Genomic DNA, 20263 nt, shown 5'->3' with positions numbered 1-20263 from the left:
CTGTGCCATTATTTATTTAATTGTATAAATTACCAAGAAAAAAAGAAATTTATTTTCTTGTGTTACATTTATGTCAGTATTATAGATAGATAGATACATTTACAAATTAAACACATTTCTACACGGATTTTTTACGCGATTTATTGAAGTGAAACTACTTTTGAATCATTGTGATTTCAAACCTGATGCAACGGAAAAACGACAGGTAAGAGACACAAATACAAAAATGTGTACAATGAAGCTGGCAAAGAATGAGACAGAAATATACATACTATTTTATTAATTCTTTTGTCGATTTACTGTAGTTTCACTTCTATCATGTGTGAATCGCACACACACCTTTTTTTATTTATTTGTTTATTACAAATAGATAAATAAATAAACTAGAGACTTCAGTCTCCCCGTGACCACGCTCGCTGTGACGTGTTCGAAACGTCAGGTTATGTCTGAACACTTTATATATTAATATGATCACTTTAATTAATCGCGTTTAATATCCGCTAAAAAGCCTGTAATTAAGTAAATTGTAGTGTCCCCGATCCTTGATAATTTGAAAAAGTTTTTATTGAATCCACAAACTGTTTAATGTGGGACAAAATAGAGTCTAAAGCCGGTCGGTTACATACAAACATATAGGTAAAGCCAATAAATATAAGCGTCTTAAGATACTTGCTAGTAGGCAAGTAGTAAGCCAAAGCAAATAAGGGGCCGTCCATAAATTACGTGGTTCGATTTTTAGGTTTTCTTAACCCTAAGCTTTCCCCTCCTCTCCTTGTAACATTTTAAGAATCCCCCCTTATGTAATGCATTACTTCGCATCTTAGTACACCACCCCTCCCACCCCTAAGAGTGTGACGCAGTCTATGGACGACACCCAAGTAGCGAGCAAGAGAGTAGAGCGGGTGAGCGGGTGAGCGGGTGAGCGGGTGAGCGGGTGAGTGGGTGAACAGGTGAGCGGGTGAGCAGGTGAGTAGGTGAGCGGGTGAGCGAGAGTGGTGCGCGCGTCTCACCGCTTGTCGTCCCTGGGGTGTCGGCGGGCGCGCGCGCGCCGCTCCCACGAGCGCGAGCGGCGGCGCCGGCGCTCCTCTTTGTCGCGTATCTGTTGACAAATAGATATAATTTATTTATCTATACTAGTTTCTGATATAATACAGCTGAAGAGTTTGTTGGTTTGGTTGAACGCGCTAATCCTTTCCTTTCCCCTTACCCCTTAAAGCGGGCAGCGCATCTACAGAGGCACCACCTGCACATGGCGTGCAAATTTGATTAAAATCGGCTTTGTACTTTAGGAGTCTATGGCAGACAAACAAATGTGTAATGGATGCTACTATTTAAGAAGAGACATTTTCTCTCTTTCTTTCTAACATCTCTTACCATATTCTCCGCCCGTCTGTCCCTTCTCCTGGGCGCCTCGACGGGTTCCTCTAAAAGCTCTGTGGGTAAAACCTGCAATGAAAACCAAAAAAGTATTTATTTATATATCTTTACTAATTGTCCGCCCCGGCTTCTCCTGGGCACATATATTATATCATATAGCAGAAAGATTTACTAAGATTTTCTGAGATTATATTTACAATGTTAAAATAACCACAATTCTGACAAATAAATTATCACTTCATTTTATGATTCACTGATGTTTTTATGTCACTATATGTCTCTTTCTTTATTTCTCACCTTAACAAGCGTGTGCTCTGTGTGCGGGTGTCTTCTGGGCACGACCACCCGGTGCCTCACGTCTCTCACTTCTCTCGCTTCTCTCGCCGCGTCTCTCGCTTCCCTCGTCTCGGCTGTTATCGGCGATCGGTTGCGCGCCCTCTCCTCCGTCTGTGGTGCGGGCGGTGCCACTGGAAATTTGAAAGATATTATTGTAGGCTAGCTGCAGAATGCGGCTACACTCGCGCGGTACCCGGGTGAAAAGTAACCCATGTGCTAATCCAGATTAAAATCTATCTCTATGCCGTATGTCATACAAACACCAAGAGGGGTCTTAGAGAGTACATATAGCAAGTATTAGAAAGTATAATTAAATAAAAAATACAATAAAAACACTTTAATAATAGAATCAACTAAATAGCCTGACTTGTTTGAAATAAACTATACACAAGGAAATATCTACACCAGCCGATCGCAATGAAGACAAGAAAATAAACTCATGAAACTATTATTTTGTCACCGATCTTGTAAAGTTTGAATCTGTCCATTTGAAGTGGGTCAAAATCGAGTCTAAAGGAGTCGGTTACATACAAACATACAGGTGAAGCTAATAAAAGCATGTTAAAAATTGGCCAAATAGTTATAAACACTGCAATACTATGTGCGCTGAGCTAAAAGCACGAATGTGATCTACAAGTGCCTACCATGATTCTCCGGCTCCTCAACGGGTCTGGTCTCCTCGAGGTCGGTCTGCTCGGGCGCCGGCGAGGGCTCCCTCTTCACGCCCTCCACCGGCTTCAGGTACTCCTGACTGTCGAGCGCTTTGAACAGCATATCCACGAACGGTTTGGTTTCTGTAAAGAGTGGGTATAGAGTGTGAATCCCGTGTGAAGAAACATGTCAAACCGATAACAATATTATTTATTATGTGGGCCAACTCGCACCGGGGAAGTACGACACCCCCACAGGAGGCCGGCGGGAAATAGCATGCTACTGTGTTTCATTCGGTGAGTGGGGGAGCCGGAGGCCCATATCCTTTTCCCTTTTTATGCTAGTCCCTTCCTTTATTCTTAATCCATTTCCAATTTAAAATTGGCAATTCAATTGTAGAGGCGCAAGGTCTGATCGGCCTTTCACTACTACTACTCTCCAAATGTTCATGGGCAGTGGTGGAGCTTACCATCAGGCCAGGACTTTTGAAGTAGTTTGAAAAGAAAACATATTGTAATCATAGGAATTATCAATTTAACCACATTACCTTGTTGCAAAAAAACATCCAACTGGTCTAGCATACCATCGCGCAACTCCTCCAGGGGTTTGTCTTTTTTGACGAGAGCGTACACGTACTTGGCGAGAGCAGCTGGGTCCGCGTCGCAGCTGAAATTACGAGTTTTTCTTATTAAAAATAATAACATTTGAGTTGGTAACACATATTATGTGCTTCATACATTATTATGTTGTGTGCATATAAAAAAATACATTTCTTATCACATTCATATAGATACATTTCTTAGCAATGCGCCTTATATATGAACAGTAAGATACTAATTTTGGAAAAAATTATTACTTTTATATGTATTCACATTCTCATAGACCCTTTGATAATAAAATTAGAAAATTTCAACCCTGAGCCTTTCTAAATTTAGGTCCTCATATAAATGCCAGTTATACAACTTGATGGGAAAGAACATATTATCCTACTAGCTGTAATCCGCGGCGTCGCTCGTGTGGTATCTGGCTAAAAAGTAGCCATGTGCTAGTCCAGACTAATATCTATACCAAATTTCTACAGATACAATGAGCTTGTTTCATGTGATAGAGATAAAGACAAACATCCATACATTTCGCCATTTATAATTATAGGAGGATTAGTTAGTTAAAGTGTTGCCAGAATTAGGCCATACTGTACCATAATGACCTAGACAAATAATGATATGGGTTTATCATAATTTTTTGTACATTTGTTAAAAATTGCAATCAATGCAAGATTCCTACAAAATTACTATTCTGTTTACACACAAATAAATGTACATTTCCCCGCCATAAAAAGTCAATGAAAAATTCTATAGTAATCTAATTGAATTATTTAAGAGTTTTATCACTAAATATATGATAGTAAAATAAATTTTTTACTTGCGAAACATAAAAAGTAAATAATTCAACTACACAATAATGATACTAACTAACCAATTTTGAAATATATATTTTTAAACTCTAGCATAATCCCCAATCAATCTTATGCTTCACGGCCAAAACCATACCAAGCAGCCATTTAACTCTCTTATTAGTTCACTTAAAACTTAATAATAATAATAATACGGGCTCGTTTTCCGCAACTCGACGTCAAGCGCCTATTTTGCGTGAAAGAAAAGGAGGGGGGTAGCCAGTCAAAGCTGGAACCATCCCAGCTCCTCCATGAAGCTAAGCAGCTTGTGAGGGCTGCTGAAAACCTCAGGGAGGGACCTAGGACAACCCAAATGCCTTGCCCTGTACTCCGCAAGAGCCGTGCATTCCATGATCACGTGGGCTGCCGTTTCTTCAGTCGTCATGCACGCTCTACATAACGGACTGTCAGTAATCCCTAAGTTAACGAGACGCTTGTTAAAGGGACCATGACCTGTAAGGGCCCCTGTAATTGTACGTAAGAAACTTAAAACTTAATTCTATTTATATAGACATATCACACACATGAAATTATTAAAATAAACACAAACAAACACATGCATTGCGCTATATTTAAACCATCTGTGTGGCAACATTGCTAGTTCAAAAATAGATAATTTTACAATGTTACCAAAATAATAAATCTGTGAGTCGAATGTATTTATAGTTTGTCTAAAAATGATCTGAATAAAGTTAAACAAAGTGGTGATAGCAGTTCAACCAATTGTACAAAAAGGAGTGCTGTGTTTTTTTTTTGCGAGTGTATGTATAATTGTTTGACACTCTGAATTCTGGTGGTTAACTTAAAAGCTTTTTATATTAGTTCATAAGTGATGATTACTATTTGAACAATATTATGTGTTACATATTTCTTACAATATTTATGTAATTTTTTTTTTACTCAAAAATTAATATTGTGATGGATTATTAACCAATGATGATACTACCAGGAATTTACAAATCCAATGTTCATAACTTTCTTTTTTCATTCTTAAAAAATATTTTAATTTGCCATTACTTTTTTAATCTGTAATTTTTATTAAATAACCTCTATATCCATACTTAATAAAAAGAGGAAAAGTATGTGAATTTGTGTGTTTGTGAGATTACAGGGGAAATCTCTGAATATTTCAACTTTAAAAATTTATTTCACCATTGGATTGGATGCATAATCTACAAGTGCTATAGGCTATATATTATGTACCACAGACGAAACCGGGGTGATGCTAGTTTTATTATATGTATATTGATGTACACGTTTTACATATTATTAATTAACCTGAAAGCAGGGTGTAATAACTAAAATAATCATTGTCTGAGTAAACATGATATAATATATAATATTATATATAGTATACAATAAATTGCATTATAAATATTTCTAATAATTGAACCTAAATTGAATGAAATAAAATTGAAATCTAGTGTAAATATGTTATGATGTGATAATTAATCTATAATTATTTTCTATCATCCATATTATGCATCTTGAAGAAATTCGAAAGTTAGTTTTTAGGTTATGCCTACTTTAGCTCTAGTGCTTTTTAATTTTCAATTTGTCGAATTTCACCATAGGAAAAATCCACGTAAAAATAAATTTACAATTGATTAGATCTATTGATAATACTTATATGTGTCGAAAATAACTTTGATAAGTTTCTAAATGTCAAAATCGCTTCGTCGAGCCTGATTACGAAATTGTAACGTGACACTCGGGTAATAATATTAGTGATAAAAGTGTATTCGTAATTATTGTTTTTATTGTAAAATGTGTTAAAATTAATGATAAATTTGTGTTAGTTGTACGGATTTTGCGAAATAAGTGATAATATAAACATGGCCGAAAAAGTACTCACAGGGGTTCCAATATGGACGTCAACCAACTTTTAAACACATCTGGATTTTCAATAATCATTTTAAATACTAAAACACGTTTGTCACGCACAAAAATCCATGTAAAATATACTTGTTTAATCAGATATAATAATAAAAAAAGCACGAAATTATTAATTCGCAGGATATGTCCACGACTTTCGCGTTTCACTTCTCCTTGGAAATTATTTTTTTCTAATGTTTGTAGTGCTGCCAGCTACAAGTTACTAATTCTATTTTTCCCGAGAAAGAATAAAATCTGTTCAATTTTCCCTTCGCAGATAAAATAATTGTTAAATTTTTAAATTTTCTAAAACAATAATTTGAGGAAGAAGAAAATGTAAGCACATGTCCAATTTAGTTTTAAATAATCATAAATGAACAAGCCATGATTTCTCAAAAAAAAAAAATCAATGTGTTTTTTTTAACGATGAAAAAAATTTATATTTTTAGATAACTCAAATGAGCACTCCTTGAGGATGAATATACTTGCAACTCGGTTGATTAGGTAGGTAATCATTGCTATTGTCAGATTCAATCATCTTCATCATGAGTATCATCATTTTGTAAAAATACAGCATAAGCATTTTTCCTTTAAAATTTAAGTGATTTTTAATCTCTATATTGACAACTCTAGCTTGACAAACCGCAGAACATGGGTCCCATTCGCACTTGACATCAACGAAAAATAAAGCACTTTAAATGGCAAGTGCCGTCAATTAGCAAGTTGGCAACACAGTTTGTAATTACAGATTCGTGAACGCGTTCTGGAAAGATTTTTGGCGTTTGCTAGGCTTATTTTTGTAATAAAATACTTTAACAATTGTTAACTTTAACTTAAAGAAATGGTAAGTGATATTGCGCTATATATAAGACTACATAAATCAACTATTATTCCGTGGTAAAATTGGATTCTAAACTTAAAAAATGGCGGTAAAGTCAGGTTATGTTTTTCTGTTTGCAGTCTCATACAATATTATTAGTACAACCGGGTTCTAAGCCTGAAACACGAACCTATTCAGACTATGAAAGCGTAAATGACTGTATGGAAGGTGTATGTAAGATTTACGAAGAACATTTGAAGCGAAGAAATCCAAATACACCTACAATAACTTACGACATATCGCAATTATTCGATTTTATCGACCAAGTGAGTATCATATTCCATTTCTATGAAACGCTTTAGCTTCATAAACAAAGATGCGTAGTTAGAAATGCTGACAAGGTGTTTTCTGCTGCAACATTTTATTATTCATGAAGTTTGATATGATTCGACATGTAATTATACTTGTGTGTTTGTTTATTACTAGGTTTATGTAAAAAAATAAGTAAACTTAAAAGTTTAAAGGTTTTTACCCACAGCACTTACGAATGTGAATTAAGTCCCAAAAATTTTAGCATGAGCTTTAATGGCATTACATATAATAGAATTCCTCCACATTCTTTTTGATATATAATTTAATCACGTAAATTTGAAAGAGGGTAGAACAATATTGAAATGGTTTATGAATAATTACCATGTTATGGGTTTCAATTGAAGATTTTCATATGTAATCAAATGTTTGATATTTAATAAAATTCACAATCCTGAGTAATAAGGAATTTTCAGGGAATAATTTCTGTGTTCTTTGACTTCAGGATATAATTATAACTGAGAGCAGATAGCTACAACACATTTACCCTGGTCTCACAATGTATATGCATATTAATAGGACCACAGTAATTTATTCATTTTAAAATTTCCAACAATGTATATATAACAAACATAGATATTTTTTTATATAGATTACTTTTAAGTCTACTGTATTGTTAATTACATGCACACAATTTGTCAATTTGGTAACAAAGTATATAACAAAATATTAAAATAGAAATATGCTAATTATATTGAGATATATACAATACAAAGGAAAAAATAGTCCCAGATGCACAGTTTCATATAAAAGTCATGTTTGAAAATGTCACTAAAATGGTGTGGTGTGTTTTTACTTCTATTATACCTACGAAATAATATCCCAGCTCCTCCATGAAGCTAAGTAGTTTGTGAGAGCTGAAGAAACCTCATGGACCTAGGTGAAGCCAAGCCTTACCCTGTAATCTACTGAAGTGACTGACTTGAAGGGACTATGCCCTGTAAGGGTCCTGTTTTTAGTTAATATAAAATACTGTAATTGCATATTGTAATGATTAATTATTGTTTAATATTTTTATTATTTTATGATTTCTTAACTCATTGAGTTATAAATTATTGTAATTAAAATTACTAAGTATACATTACTTGGCAAGCTCTATATAAAATTTTCTGTATTAGTTGTAGGCAATTCTTAATTAAAAATGTCTTTAAATTCTATATATATATAATGCCCTACCCCGCAATGGGACACCCAAATTAACTCGTCTCGTGTTTCTTTCAGTTGGCAGACCTCAGTTGCCTTGTTTACCAAAAATCAACTAATACCTACGCACCATACAATAAAGATTGGATCAAAGAAAAAATATATGTTCTATTACGTCAAGCGGCCGGACAGAGTGTGTAGTTATAGATGTATGTAAGATAAACATTGACTTACCTTGTAACATGTCACACGCTATTTGTGAGTTGAATGGAGGTTTGTAAGTGGATCAAAATGTTGTTTTAGTGGCAATGAAAAAATATATTTCAAGCACATTATAACATCTATATTTGATCTCTCTTCTAGTAATATTTAATGGAAATTTACGAGTGGAATTATAATTAGATAGCCAGGTATTGTTTCAAATAATTAATATAATGTAGAAATAAGCCTCGAACCTATTCATATTTTGTAAAGTACTTTACTTGATAGAACAAGTATTCACTTAGCACCAAACAGTATGATTTGACTGGGTTTTTATTAGGTTAAATAAAAAAAAACAATCTAAGCTTATTTAATAGCCCAGAAAAATCTTATGATAGAATTCCAATATTGTGTGATGTGTTACATAAATAACTTTTCTTCTTATTGTAGTCAAATTAAGACTATACAGAGCTTCTTTATAGAAGTTTTTTTTTTCACCAATTATGTATGATAGTTGTATGGTGATTAATGATTTGTTTGTATCTACAAAATTTATTTGATTTAAATTACTAATAAAGAATGTGACTTATAAAAATGCTATCTTCAAAGCTAAGCCTGATTTGTTCAAGTTACTCTAAATATAAATTTAATATTGGATAAAAAGTAAAAGCAATAATTATTAGCTACACATAGCCATAGGTTAAATTTTTTGACATTTGAACAGCTTTAAAGATAGAAGGTAAATGATAAATTATAGCACAGATTAAAAATTACAAAACATGTAATTTGTTCAAATATTTAGGTATAGTCTGTATTTCATTTGGTAAATAATTCTTTAAATATGTACCTAATGTTATCAATAATGGTTTCACAACCATCCGACATTTTGTTTTTTGTACTTTTCTTATTTACGAGTTACTGTAAAAGCAGTTTTTTTTTGAGGTCTTTTTGCGAAGATATACAGGTTAGATTGTAGTGTGAAAACAGAATATCTTTTTTTTTTGTTGACAAGTATGAATATTAATTTTTGTTATAGTAACTCTTAAGGTTAATGTAAGATTAAAATATCATAAGTATGTGTTTGTTTTATTTTTACCCATTTCATTGACTTGAGAAAACCAGAAACTTACTTAAATCAGAAGAATTAAGTATACACATTCTATCACCAGTGATATGTTGTTTTTATAAATAAAAAATAATGTGTTGTCACCAATCCTTGATAAGTGTACAAAGTTTGAATTAAACCTGTCCATTTAAAGTGAGTCAAAATCGAGTCTAAAGGAGTTGGTTACATACAAACACACTGGTGAAGTTTTCATAGTTCCCAATGTATATAGCATATTTACATTATTTGAAACTAGATGGCGTTTAACAAAATGTTTAAAAATCATTGAAAATAATTTTAATGCGGCTATAAAACGCTATATAATATCGTTGGTTTACACAATAATTTTAAATGATCACCTCAATTAATGTCTGCGCCTGATATCTTCTATAATCTGTTCTTTTACATTTTCGAACCGATTACAAAACGCATCAACATCCTGTCTTGATTCTCGCGCCAAAATACCGATCAATTGAATGAATTGTACCAACGTTAAACCTTCTCGATTAGGATCAAGTCGTTCGTAGGATCTTATGAAGAAGTCCTCTGATATTATTCTGCCATCTACTATTTCGCATTTAACAGACCATTTCAGTATAATTGAGAATCCGGCTAAATCTCCATCGCTCGCACCGCGTAGTGTTGTGTACACTTCTTCTAAATTCATAAGTAAATAAAATAAGTTTATCAAAGTCATAAAGAAACGTAATGAAATGAAAAGAGTGGGTCATGCTTTTAGACAATTATTTTCGCATGTATGTTCGGTATCGGTAAACACGACTATAGATAGAGAAGAATAAATATGCTTGAGAAATTTTGAAAGAATAGATCGGCTCGGATCACGATTGGCCGAGAGGCTAGGCGTTGCTACGGTTAGGCAAAAAACGCTGGTTCAAATCCTGCCTCGTGATCAAATTTTTTCTATTCTTTCAAAATTTCTCATTTATAAAGCAATTCAATGCTATAAAACTAAAATTTAAATAAATATGCTTGTTGGCCTTATTAAACTAGGTACTAAGTAAAAGTACTAAAAGACTAAGTTTAAAAAATCATTCACTATAAGAAAGCTGCTACTTTACTTAGTGACATAGGTTATACAAGTACCACGCGCGAAGCCGGTGCGAATAGCCAATTTATTATATTTTATTTAACATAATATATTATCTTCAATATATATTTTAAAACCACAACAGCTTTTTCCGACAAAGGTACCAACTAGAAGATTTATATACTTATATTGATTTCTTTTCGAAAATTTTGAATAAATAAAACACAAATTAATGTTCATAACATTTATTGGTATAATCTACTATTTACAAAAAAAAAACATTAATTATTTATCTATAAGAACTATGATACTAATCATACAATACCAAGACACAAAATTCACTCCCTGGGTGTTCAACTGGCTCTGGGTCTTCCAACTATTGTCTTTCAACATTTCATCCAAATGGGTGCAGTAATTTGCCCGTAAAAGCGTTACACACTTTGTTTATAAAATTTGTATGAATTTGTGGTGTGCCTTATGTTATCGCGCATGCGTTATTTCGTATGTTGGTATGTCCCTACAAAAGGTCCGAACGCTCGTACAACTTTCCATAGTGCAGTTTCGACACTAACATGTCATCTTCGTTTAGTTCTATGTGTTTTGGAGGAATCATCGCTGCGCCCACTGATCTAAAATATAAAAATGTATTTTTCTTTACAATAAACTAAAGCACATTATAACAGACACAAATTTAATTTAAACGGGGGGCACCAGCTTAGAAAATGAATCATCAAAATCAGTAAAGCCAGTCGATAGTTCTGACATAATCTCTCCATTTTTGGAGTCGGTTTAAAACAATTCAAAATTAAATTCGTCTTATTGTTAATCAACGCTTGATAAATTTATAGCGTTTCTTATACATAATATTTAGTAAATATTTTCTATTAGATAATAATTTTCTACTGAAAGAAGACCTTTCTTTTAGTATTTTAGTATTGACGTCTCTGGCGAGGAGGGACCACTCGTGATTCTAAAATGGAACTAAATGACAACAATTTATTATAAAACACAAAAAAAGTCGAGTGCTAAAACCAAACAGAAACAGTCGAATTAAGAACCAACCTCCTTTGTTTTTGGGACGTCACTTAAAATAAAACGAACATGTGTAAAAAGAAATCTATTGTCAGTTACGGATTGCGTTCGAGTATATACCTGCCCTCAGCGTTGAGAAAGTTGAAAGTTGAGCACGCGTGTTCCGTCGGCAGTATCTCAACGTTGAGTTTAGCTTCCCGACTGGCTCTAAACACTGAGTTCAGTGTCTGTCGCTCCTTCGAGTCTAGGCCTAAGATCTGAAAAACAATGTACACTAAATGTCATAATGTATACCACCTAAAAGAAAATAAGAGCCTCATGTGTATAGCATAGTCACAAATTACTTTTTCATAAAGAAACTTATATAATTAAAGAAATGTGTCATTTATGCAATAACAACCTGGTGGTAAGCAATCACCACCCTCCGTGAACATTTGCAGAGGCTGTTCCATTGTAATGCATTGCTGCCCGTTTTCAAGGGGTAAAGGATAAGGAAAGGATTGACAACGGGAATAAAGGAATGGATATACTTTATTGATATAGCAACTTACCACAAGATCAATCTTCGGCACAAGCAATCTGAAAAATGTGAGAGACTCGGCCGTTATCTCGTCTGCATTGTGCACTTGCCAAGACAGCACTGTTCTGAAATATTGTTGAAGACTTGTTTCTAAATAACACTACAGATTGCTTGCTTGTGAGAATATCAATATAAAAAGTTGCCTACATGTTATTCCAGTTGTCCAGCTGTCTAAGAACCAATTTCATTGCAATTGGTTCAGTAGTGAATGAGCAACAAACACACACACATCCTTACAAACGTTCGCATTTGTAATATTAGTACGATAAGTCAACAATATTACATTGATATCACTACATAGGATAAAACAAAGTTGCTTTCTCTGTCCCTATTTCCCTGTGTATGCTTAAATTTTTAAAACTACGATAAGGATTTTGATGGGTTTTTTTATAGATAGAGAGACTCAAGAGGAAGGATTATATGTATAATAACATCTATTAAACTACTCTGAATTTAACGAGTGCGAAGCTGCGGGCAATAGCTAGTAATAGATAATGTAATAAATAATGCATAGACTTTACTTTCTGCAATCGACAAAGATAAATATTGTATCATTATTATTAATTCATCTGTCAACTCTGAAACTCACCTTGGGAATATAGCCATAGGCCCAAGTACGGTCAGTCCATTGTTCAAACGGAAACCAAACTAGAACAGAAAGAGTAGAATTAGTGTATTTATAAAATGTAATGTCTAATGGAATAATTTACAGAAAAAAAATCCCAATAATTATACTTTTGGTTAAATAATTTTTTATCATTGTTTCATTGTTTATCAATATGTTATCACAAATCAAAACTGCTTCTAGAAATAGTCAAATGCACATATGCTACCCGCTTTCAAGGGCAAAGGGATAAGGACAGGATTGACAACTGGAAAGAGGAAATGGACTAAGAAGGGTGAGGTAAAGGAAATGGTAATTCAGCATTCTCCATGTTTGAGTTTTAAGATTAATGAGTTTAATAATTATAGATATACCTACCGTACCATAGGAGTCTATCATCAGGCCGAGGTCCTGCTCCATATTGATTACCCGCACTGTGGTTTTTCCATCACCCTCATACGCTGCTTTGTGGCGAACATAACTTAAAAATATAACAGAAAAGGTAACCTATCTCTTATGTATTTTACACGGCGAAAATTTATTATTTATTCACTGCAAATATAACAAACTAATGTAAGCTTAATAAAACTAGCTTAATCTAAATTAAAAAAGACAAATGTGATTTTTATTAGTACATAAAAGCTGTATACTTCCTCAGATATATATTTACCTTGTGCACGAAAATTTTCTAGCGTTTAAATTTACAGGCGACCGCCACACAGCTAAACTGACTAGCCGTAATTTATTCAGCACCATTTTCCAATAACGAATTCAATTAAATACTAAATACGTCGCAATGAAAATTCGCGACAAAAATATATCGGCATTTATTTGACATTTTAAACAGATCATTGTCATTTGTCAACATAATCATTGAAATTTATATACCACAGATAAGAAAAATAGCCAATCGTGATATAAAATAGGTAATCTAGGTACTTTTCTACTTGTATTCTTAAAGCATGAAATTTTTAAATCGTTTTTTCCTGATAATTTACATCTATACTAATACTATAAAGCTGAAGAGTTTGTATGTTTGTTTGAACGCGCTAATCTCAGGAACTGCACGTCCATTTTGAAGATGTGTCGCGGGCGAAGCCGGGGCGGACCGTTAGTGATAATATAAAATAGGAAGTGTGTACCTAATACATGCTACTACTACTTAGGTAGATGCTAGTTTACTTGTAATCTTAAAGCTTTTAAGTTTTTAAGTTGTTTTCCTGATAATTTACATTAGTTATAATTATAAAGAGGTTGTGATGCATAATCCAGCATCGCCTATTGTATATCATCGGAGAATAGCCAATATCCCTCTTGAATCACGTACATAAATGTAATAATTTTTAAAAATCTATAACGCGTTCAGACGAACAAATTCTGTCCATCTATTTGAGAGCTATAGTGCAATAGACACATACACACAAACAGGCAGATAGGCTTCGACGCAAAAGTTTTATCGGGGGGTTATAATAAAATAACGGCAAATTTCCATAAATAAAACAAAAAAGAATAGAATTTATGTTTATTTTTACAAATATTTATTTAATGACTAAATCAGTACAAAAATATAATACTCGCGTATAAACATGTATTTACAAATAGCTCAAATAAAGCAGAGTATATATATTACAGAGTTTATTTTGATAACTTTAGGCGTTGTATACACTACCGACTGCAGTGTAGCGTTAAGCTTCGTGTATACAACGCTTTATACACCTCTTTTATAGCTAGGAACTTGTAATAAGTGTATGTCATAGATATTTCAATAGAATTAAAGATTTAATTTAAACATTTTAAACAAAATTAGACGCGTATTGTAGTAAAATTATAAAAAAACGGAATATTTTTTAGCAAATTTATTAAAGAGTCGATACATTCATAATATTCGATATAAAATATATTTCTAAATTTAAATCTTTTAAGACCTATCCGGAAGTCCGATTGCAAAAGCCTCTACTATCGACATAAAACGCATCGTTAACGAAAACCTCTATTTATAAAATCACGACGCACCATTTTTCATAAAATTATTTATTTTTTATAAATTAATTCCTTAATTTCCTTAGTAATAATTTGTGCATAATTCAAAATGGCGCACGTGGAACCCGTTTTGGCGCGCAAAGTGACATTTGTACAAGTTTGGTAACTGAACTATGGCTGTCAATTAAATATTATTTTATAGGGCTACACCAGACACTATTATTTCGTTTTATTTATTAATTTAAAATTATAAATAGTAAAAATAAGTCCGATCAGCCTATTTCGAAGCTATATAAAATATGGTTATGGAAGTTTAGTGTGTGATTTATTACAGGTCTAGTAAGTATACTTAATTAGGTACGAATAGGGTTGCCAATCTGAAATTTACAGTAAGAAAGAAAAATCGAGTGTCAAAAGATTTTTAGTAATAACGATACATCGTGTGACTTTATGAGAATGAACTGTAAAGTATTATTTCCTATTTCTCAAAATTGTGGATTCGCAACCCTATTTAGTTTAAAACAGACATTCCACCTGATGTTGATTCATGGTAACACTGGATATTGACTAGTTCTATAATTATATACAAAAAGTTACAACTGGTCAAAAATCGATACAATTTTTACAATATTCTACATGCTACAATAGGCCGGGGGCTGTGCGGGAATTTTCTTATGTCATCTAATACCACAAATTCGAGCGAATATCACCTTAATAATAAACATTAATATATTCATATAATTTTACTAATATTAAACTAATTTATTAAATTTTACTAACGGCGATAAGACGTGGTTTCTATTTATAATCTAGTAATCGCTATCAGACACAATTGGTTTAAAGCTCTCCTAAACCTGGAGAAAATTCAATTTGCTGGAATATAATTATTGAGGTAGCATAGAAACAACATAAAGATATGAACATAACATCTCCTATATGAATGATTTTGCATGAAATACTCTTAACAAAACCTGCAATTTTAATTTTAATTTCATCGCCACTTACGGATATAGTTAATTATTTTAGTAATAAAAATAATTTCAAATTTAAATAAATATTTTGAACTTGTATTACAAAACTTCAAACGTTGCTTAATCAAAATAACTTGAAATGCATTTCAATCAATAATATACAAATCGAGCCTACGCGTCGCAAATGCAACTATATATCACCATAAAAAAATATCAAATGACATAAGAAATTTTCCAACCGGCTCCCTGCCTACAATTCGCGGTTAATACTCGGTTGCTCCCTCGTCGGCCTCTTTGGTATAAACGAGACGGTCATCAAGTCGTCCTCCTCTTGCAATAGACAACCGTCAGACGATTTGTTCCTTTGGAATAATCTGTGGATTTAATTTTTTATTTTATTTCGTTGTCTATGGTCAGATGTTAGAGCAATCTGTGGCTGAAACTGTCACTACATATCAAATTGTATTTTTTATCTATGGAATATTTTACTTGACATCTGACACTGGCCAATGGTTATTGTATTTGCTTAAATGTTTAAGAAAAAAATAAAAATTTATAAATAGTGACAGTCTTAAACAAATATTGCAAATCTAATGTAAACATAAAAATAATCTATGAACTAAACACATATCAAGCATTAACCATAATAAGACATTTGTTGGATTTATTTCAAAGTTGATTTGATTATAACAGTAACAAAGTATTTTTAATTAAAAAAAATTTTGATTGACTAATTTTAACGCTAACTCTAAGTAACAATGTCTCTCTGTATCCTCTTTATGCATAAACCACTGAGCCGATTTACATGAAATTTGGCACAGAGATAGTTCGAGACCCTAGACAGGACAAAGGATAGTCTTTATCTCGGAAATCCCATGTGAGCGGAAAATATGCGGGAAAAACCCTTGCACTTTCAAAATTCTCCTTTCACCAAGCTGACGAAGTCGCTGGCGGAAAGCTGGTTAAATACAAAATAAAAAAATTTGCTTAAACAAATGTCTTAAGATGTATGTTATGGTGCATTCACACTCTCGCGCGATTGGCGACGCGCACAACAAACACGCGCGTGTGAACAGTGCGCACGAAATAAGTAGTAATTATGTATGAACAGATTCGCGTGCTAATGTTTCGTCGAATGTTATAAGAATGTGTAAATGCAACATAAGTGTTAGTGAGACGTGTACACGGAAATGTTTCTGAAATCGTCCCGTGTCCCACTGTGGGGACGGGGACAGTTGCATCCATCTGTTTCTATGATAAATTTTTTTAGAGACAAATAATTTGATAAAACAGGTGATCAGCCTTGCAAGCGAGTGCTAGTTTTTTTTTGACGTGACAACGTCTTAATATAGATTGCGGCTCGGAGTCACTCATGAAAAAGTGTAACGCCCGGTAACGTTACGATGAGTCACCGAACTATGATCGGTCCGCCGCGCGCGCAGCACTAGAGAATTAGGCGCATTGAATCGGCGCGTGCTTGTGTCTCTGTCTCTGTCTTTTTAGTAAACAAAATATATTTTCTATAGTTAAAATTTGTGAAATTCTTATTTTCATTCAATTCCTTGTTTCTATTGTGCAATTTAATAATATTCATATCAATAAATATTCTACCGAGAAAAAGACGTTGTCACGTAAAATCTTCGCCCGTAAAACCGACTTTACAGGCAACCATTTTTTTATTTGTTATTTATTTTTTAAATATTTTTTTTTTATTTAAATATAAGCTTAAAGCTACCAAACAGTTAGTGCCGCCACCGGGACACACACGAAAAAATATATTAGTCAGTTACACACCAAACGACTAGACCTTTATTAGTGCTGTTTTGAGCGGGTCCCTCTTGCTAGAGTGAAACAAAAGAGTGACAGAGTGAGACGGTTATATAATAGTGCTAATTAATTGTTATACAGTAGATTTAATCAAAGTAGTAATAAAAAAAAAAAAAATCATAATCGAAGTCATTCATCTCTTTTCGTCCTTCTATTCTCGTCGCTCAACATTATTTAACACAAAAGTACCGTCACAGAAAAAAAATTATCCATTTATCTCCTCTACCGCACTCTTACAAACCTCCCTTTCAAACCCTTTCTAAGAAAAAAATTCGTACAATAGACTTATTTTTTAATTTTTTGTCTTGTCTCAAACGAACTTCTCTTTCATGTTTATCGATAAAAAAGATTTTAACATTTCACTTATAGCCACTTCACTTAAGCATTCAATACACCCTCTATTCCTCGTTTCACCACCATTTACCACATACAAACGAACCTCTCTTCCGAGTCTATCGAAGAAAAAAAAAAATTTTTTTTTCAAATTTTTTTTGTATTTTTTCCCCCATTTTCCCTTAACCCCCAGCCGCTCCGCATACGCTCCGCGCACGCTGCACACGCACCTGGCGAGCGGCGAGGCGGCGGCGTCGGGCGCGGGCTTGTCGGCGCGCGCGCGGGCGCGGGGCGGCGCGGCGGCGGCGGGGGGGCGCGCGCGCAGCTCCGCCTCGTACTCCGCCGTGCGCAGCGACGAGGGGCTCGGCTTCTTGAACCTGCCGTTTCATCATACTCACGTGTAATACTTGAAACATTTTTTTTTTTCATAACTAGCGGTCCGCCCCGGCTTCGCCCGTGGTACATGTATATAGCCGACTAGCTGCGCCCCGCGGTTTCACCCGCGTAAGTCCGTATCCCGTAGGAATATAAGGATAAAAAGTTGCCTATATGTTATTCCAGTTGTCCAGCTGTCTACGTACCAAATTTCATTGCAATTGATTCAGTAGTTTTTGCGTGAAAGAGTAACAAACACACACATCCTTACAAACTGTCGCATAAATAATATTATATATTAATTAAGTAGGCTAGTAGGAAGTAGGATAGCATTCCTCAATAATTTGGCTATTTAAAACTGAAAGAATATTTCAAACCGGACCAGTAGATCCTGAGATTACCGCGTTTAACAAACAAACTATTCAGCTTTATAACAGTAGTATAAATAGGGCAGCACTGAAACCACGACCCCCAATCATATGAACTGGAGGCCGGTTTCCTTAACCTCACCCTTCCCACTTCATTCCTTCTCTCCAGTCGTCAACTCTTCCCACACACCTCACCCCATAAAGCGGACAGAGGCTCTCCCTCTGCGAATGTCCACGGGCGCTGCTGACCGCTCACCATGACCTTGTCTATTTGCTAGCAAGTAGAAATAATAAAGCAACAATACATACGTTTTGAGCAAGAGGCTGGAACACACGACCGACACGGAGCTCATCGCCATTGCCGCTGACGCCATCCACGGCTGGAAATATGACAAAATCTTATCAGATTCGGCTTTATTCATACGGTTACAGCGTGACTTATGAATGAATGTATGGATGTTTGTTACTTGTTCACGTGAAAGCAACTTATCGTATCCGCATGAAATTTGGTACAGAGATAGATTACATTATAAAATTAGTATATTGGCTTTACTTTTCACCGAGGCGAGGCCGGGGCGGACCGCTAGTTTATTATAAAATCGAGTTTTACATGTATTTCAATCATGAACAGTTTGATTTATAATGAGATCTTTACATACAACAAAAAAACTACACAATCTCTTAGATATTAGCACAGAAAGAAATGAATGAATGAACGATTTTTCGCAATCTCATTCAGTAGTATCTAAACCACAAAAAATATAACAAACTGTCAATAAATTAATACCTGTTAGTATATATTCGTGGATGAAAATGAAAGGAGGAATGAATTAATGATTGATTGAATGAATGAATGGATGATAAAATGGATGGATAAAGGAATGAACGAATTAAAAGATTATGAATAAGTATTCGAGAAATAGATTGATGAATAAACGAAGGGAAAAATGAACGAATAAAAGACTGAATTAACAAGTATTTTAAGGAATGGATAGATGAATAAATGAAGGTGTAAATGAATGAAGTAATGACTGAATAAATTACTAAATGAATGAATGAATGGATGAATGAATAAAAATTAGATTAAATTATTGGATAAATATGTGAATGTTGGAATGGTGCAGGAGGAGGAGGTGGGGGAGGAGGAGGTGGGGGAGGAGGAGGAGGCGGAGGGGGAGGGGGGTGTCGCGCACCTGCAGCTGCAGGCCGAGCAGCGCGAAGGCGCCGCTGGCGAGCGGGATGGCGAGCAGGTTGTAGACGGACGCGAACACGAAGTTGAGGCGGATGCGGCGCACCGTCGCGCGCGACAGCCGCAGGCACGCCGCCACGTCCAGCAGGTCGTCCTGCAAGACACCACATTGTGTGAATACTCTATCTAGTAACAAATATCCCTCGTGTAGTTTTAAATATCTAAGCATGGATGTATAGGGACAGACGCGGGAAGCGACTTTGCTTTGTACTATTTAGGGAAGGTATTATTTTGAGACGAAAAAAAAACAAAATAATTATTTTTAGCACGAGACCTAAACGCCTTCCACTTGTCAAGTGTAAAGACAAGTGCAAGTAACAGCCCTGACTGTCTGACTGTATCTTCTTCACGTCTAAACTACTGCATCGTTTTCGATGAAATGTAGCACAAAGCTAATTTTTTAGACTATCCCACGGCAACGGGAGCTACACGTGACAACACCGAGACAAGGAGTCCTTAGCAGGCGAAGCCCCGTGCGGACAGCTAGCGAGCACACACCCGCATGAGCACGAGGTCGGCCGCCTCCACGGCCACGTCGGTGCCGCTCGCGATCGCGATGCCCACGT

At 34.6% G+C, this 20263-nt stretch overlaps 4 protein-coding genes across 4 annotated transcripts in view; 1 reads left to right on the top strand and 3 right to left on the bottom strand.

Moving 5' to 3' along the window:
• The window catches only part of LOC119838059 (RNA-binding protein 26-like), a 25293-nt gene extending 19393 nt beyond the window's left edge, over positions 1 to 5900 (bottom strand). The window contains exons 1-6 of the mRNA XM_038363866.1: positions 5673 to 5900; positions 2912 to 3030; positions 2358 to 2507; positions 1675 to 1844; positions 1375 to 1446; positions 1011 to 1099 (exon numbers count right to left, since the gene is read on the bottom strand). Of these exons, the coding sequence (XP_038219794.1) occupies positions 1011 to 1099; positions 1375 to 1446; positions 1675 to 1844; positions 2358 to 2507; positions 2912 to 3030; positions 5673 to 5731 (659 nt within the window). The 5' untranslated portion in view covers positions 5732 to 5900. The remainder of the gene's footprint in view (positions 1 to 1010; positions 1100 to 1374; positions 1447 to 1674; positions 1845 to 2357; positions 2508 to 2911; positions 3031 to 5672) is intronic.
• A 479-nt stretch (positions 5901 to 6379) lies between these two features.
• On the top strand, positions 6380 to 9301 carry LOC119838201 (enhancer of rudimentary homolog). Its single transcript, XM_038364048.1, has 3 exons — positions 6380 to 6536; positions 6653 to 6838; positions 8103 to 9301. The coding sequence occupies exons 1-3, from the start codon at positions 6534 to 6536 to the stop codon at positions 8223 to 8225; spliced, it is 312 nt and encodes a 103-aa protein (XP_038219976.1). The 5' UTR covers positions 6380 to 6533; the 3' UTR covers positions 8226 to 9301.
• Positions 9302 to 10647: 1346 nt separating this feature from the next.
• Positions 10648 to 13443, bottom strand: LOC119838129 (NADH dehydrogenase [ubiquinone] 1 alpha subcomplex assembly factor 3-like). The gene is made up of 6 exons (XM_038363961.1): positions 13265 to 13443; positions 12973 to 13075; positions 12580 to 12638; positions 11962 to 12055; positions 11531 to 11667; positions 10648 to 11007 (listed from the first exon to the last, which is right to left on the bottom strand). The coding sequence occupies exons 1-6, from the start codon at positions 13348 to 13350 to the stop codon at positions 10896 to 10898; spliced, it is 591 nt and encodes a 196-aa protein (XP_038219889.1). The 5' UTR covers positions 13351 to 13443; the 3' UTR covers positions 10648 to 10895.
• Positions 13444 to 15619: 2176 nt separating this feature from the next.
• LOC119838058 (copper-transporting ATPase 2-like) overlaps positions 15620 to 20263 on the bottom strand; it is a 55414-nt gene continuing 50770 nt past the window's right edge. Inside the window, exons 28-31 of the mRNA XM_038363865.1 lie at positions 19642 to 19791; positions 18758 to 18828; positions 17936 to 18082; positions 15620 to 15919 (exon numbers count right to left, since the gene is read on the bottom strand). Coding sequence (XP_038219793.1) covers positions 15796 to 15919; positions 17936 to 18082; positions 18758 to 18828; positions 19642 to 19791 — 492 coding nt within the window. The 3' untranslated portion in view covers positions 15620 to 15795. The remainder of the gene's footprint in view (positions 15920 to 17935; positions 18083 to 18757; positions 18829 to 19641; positions 19792 to 20263) is intronic.

This window comes from Zerene cesonia, unplaced genomic scaffold (genome assembly GCF_012273895.1).
Source record: "Zerene cesonia ecotype Mississippi unplaced genomic scaffold, Zerene_cesonia_1.1 Zces_u001, whole genome shotgun sequence".
NCBI classification, from domain to species: Eukaryota; Metazoa; Arthropoda; class Insecta; order Lepidoptera; family Pieridae; genus Zerene; species Zerene cesonia.
This window is presented reverse-complemented; position numbering and strand designations above follow the sequence as displayed.

What these genes read in the sequence shown, in the direction of transcription:
- LOC119838201 (XM_038364048.1), top strand. An exon ending in TATTCGATTTTATCGACCAA is followed by an intron (nt 6,839 to 8,102) that starts GTGAGTATCATA and finishes TGTTTCTTTCAG; the next exon opens with TTGGCAGACCTCAGTTGCCT.
- LOC119838129 (XM_038363961.1), bottom strand. Translation starts at nt 13,350, where the DNA reads ATGGTGCTGAATAAATTACGGCTAGTCAGTTTAGCTGTGTGGCGGTCG. An exon ending in TGATAGACTCCTATGGTACG is followed by an intron (nt 12,639 to 12,972) that starts GTAGGTATATCT and finishes TTTCTGTTCTAG; the next exon opens with TTTGGTTTCCGTTTGAACAA. An exon ending in TTTCTCAACGCTGAGGGCAG is followed by an intron (nt 11,008 to 11,530) that starts GTATATACTCGA and finishes TTTATATTTTAG; the next exon opens with ATCAGTGGGCGCAGCGATGA.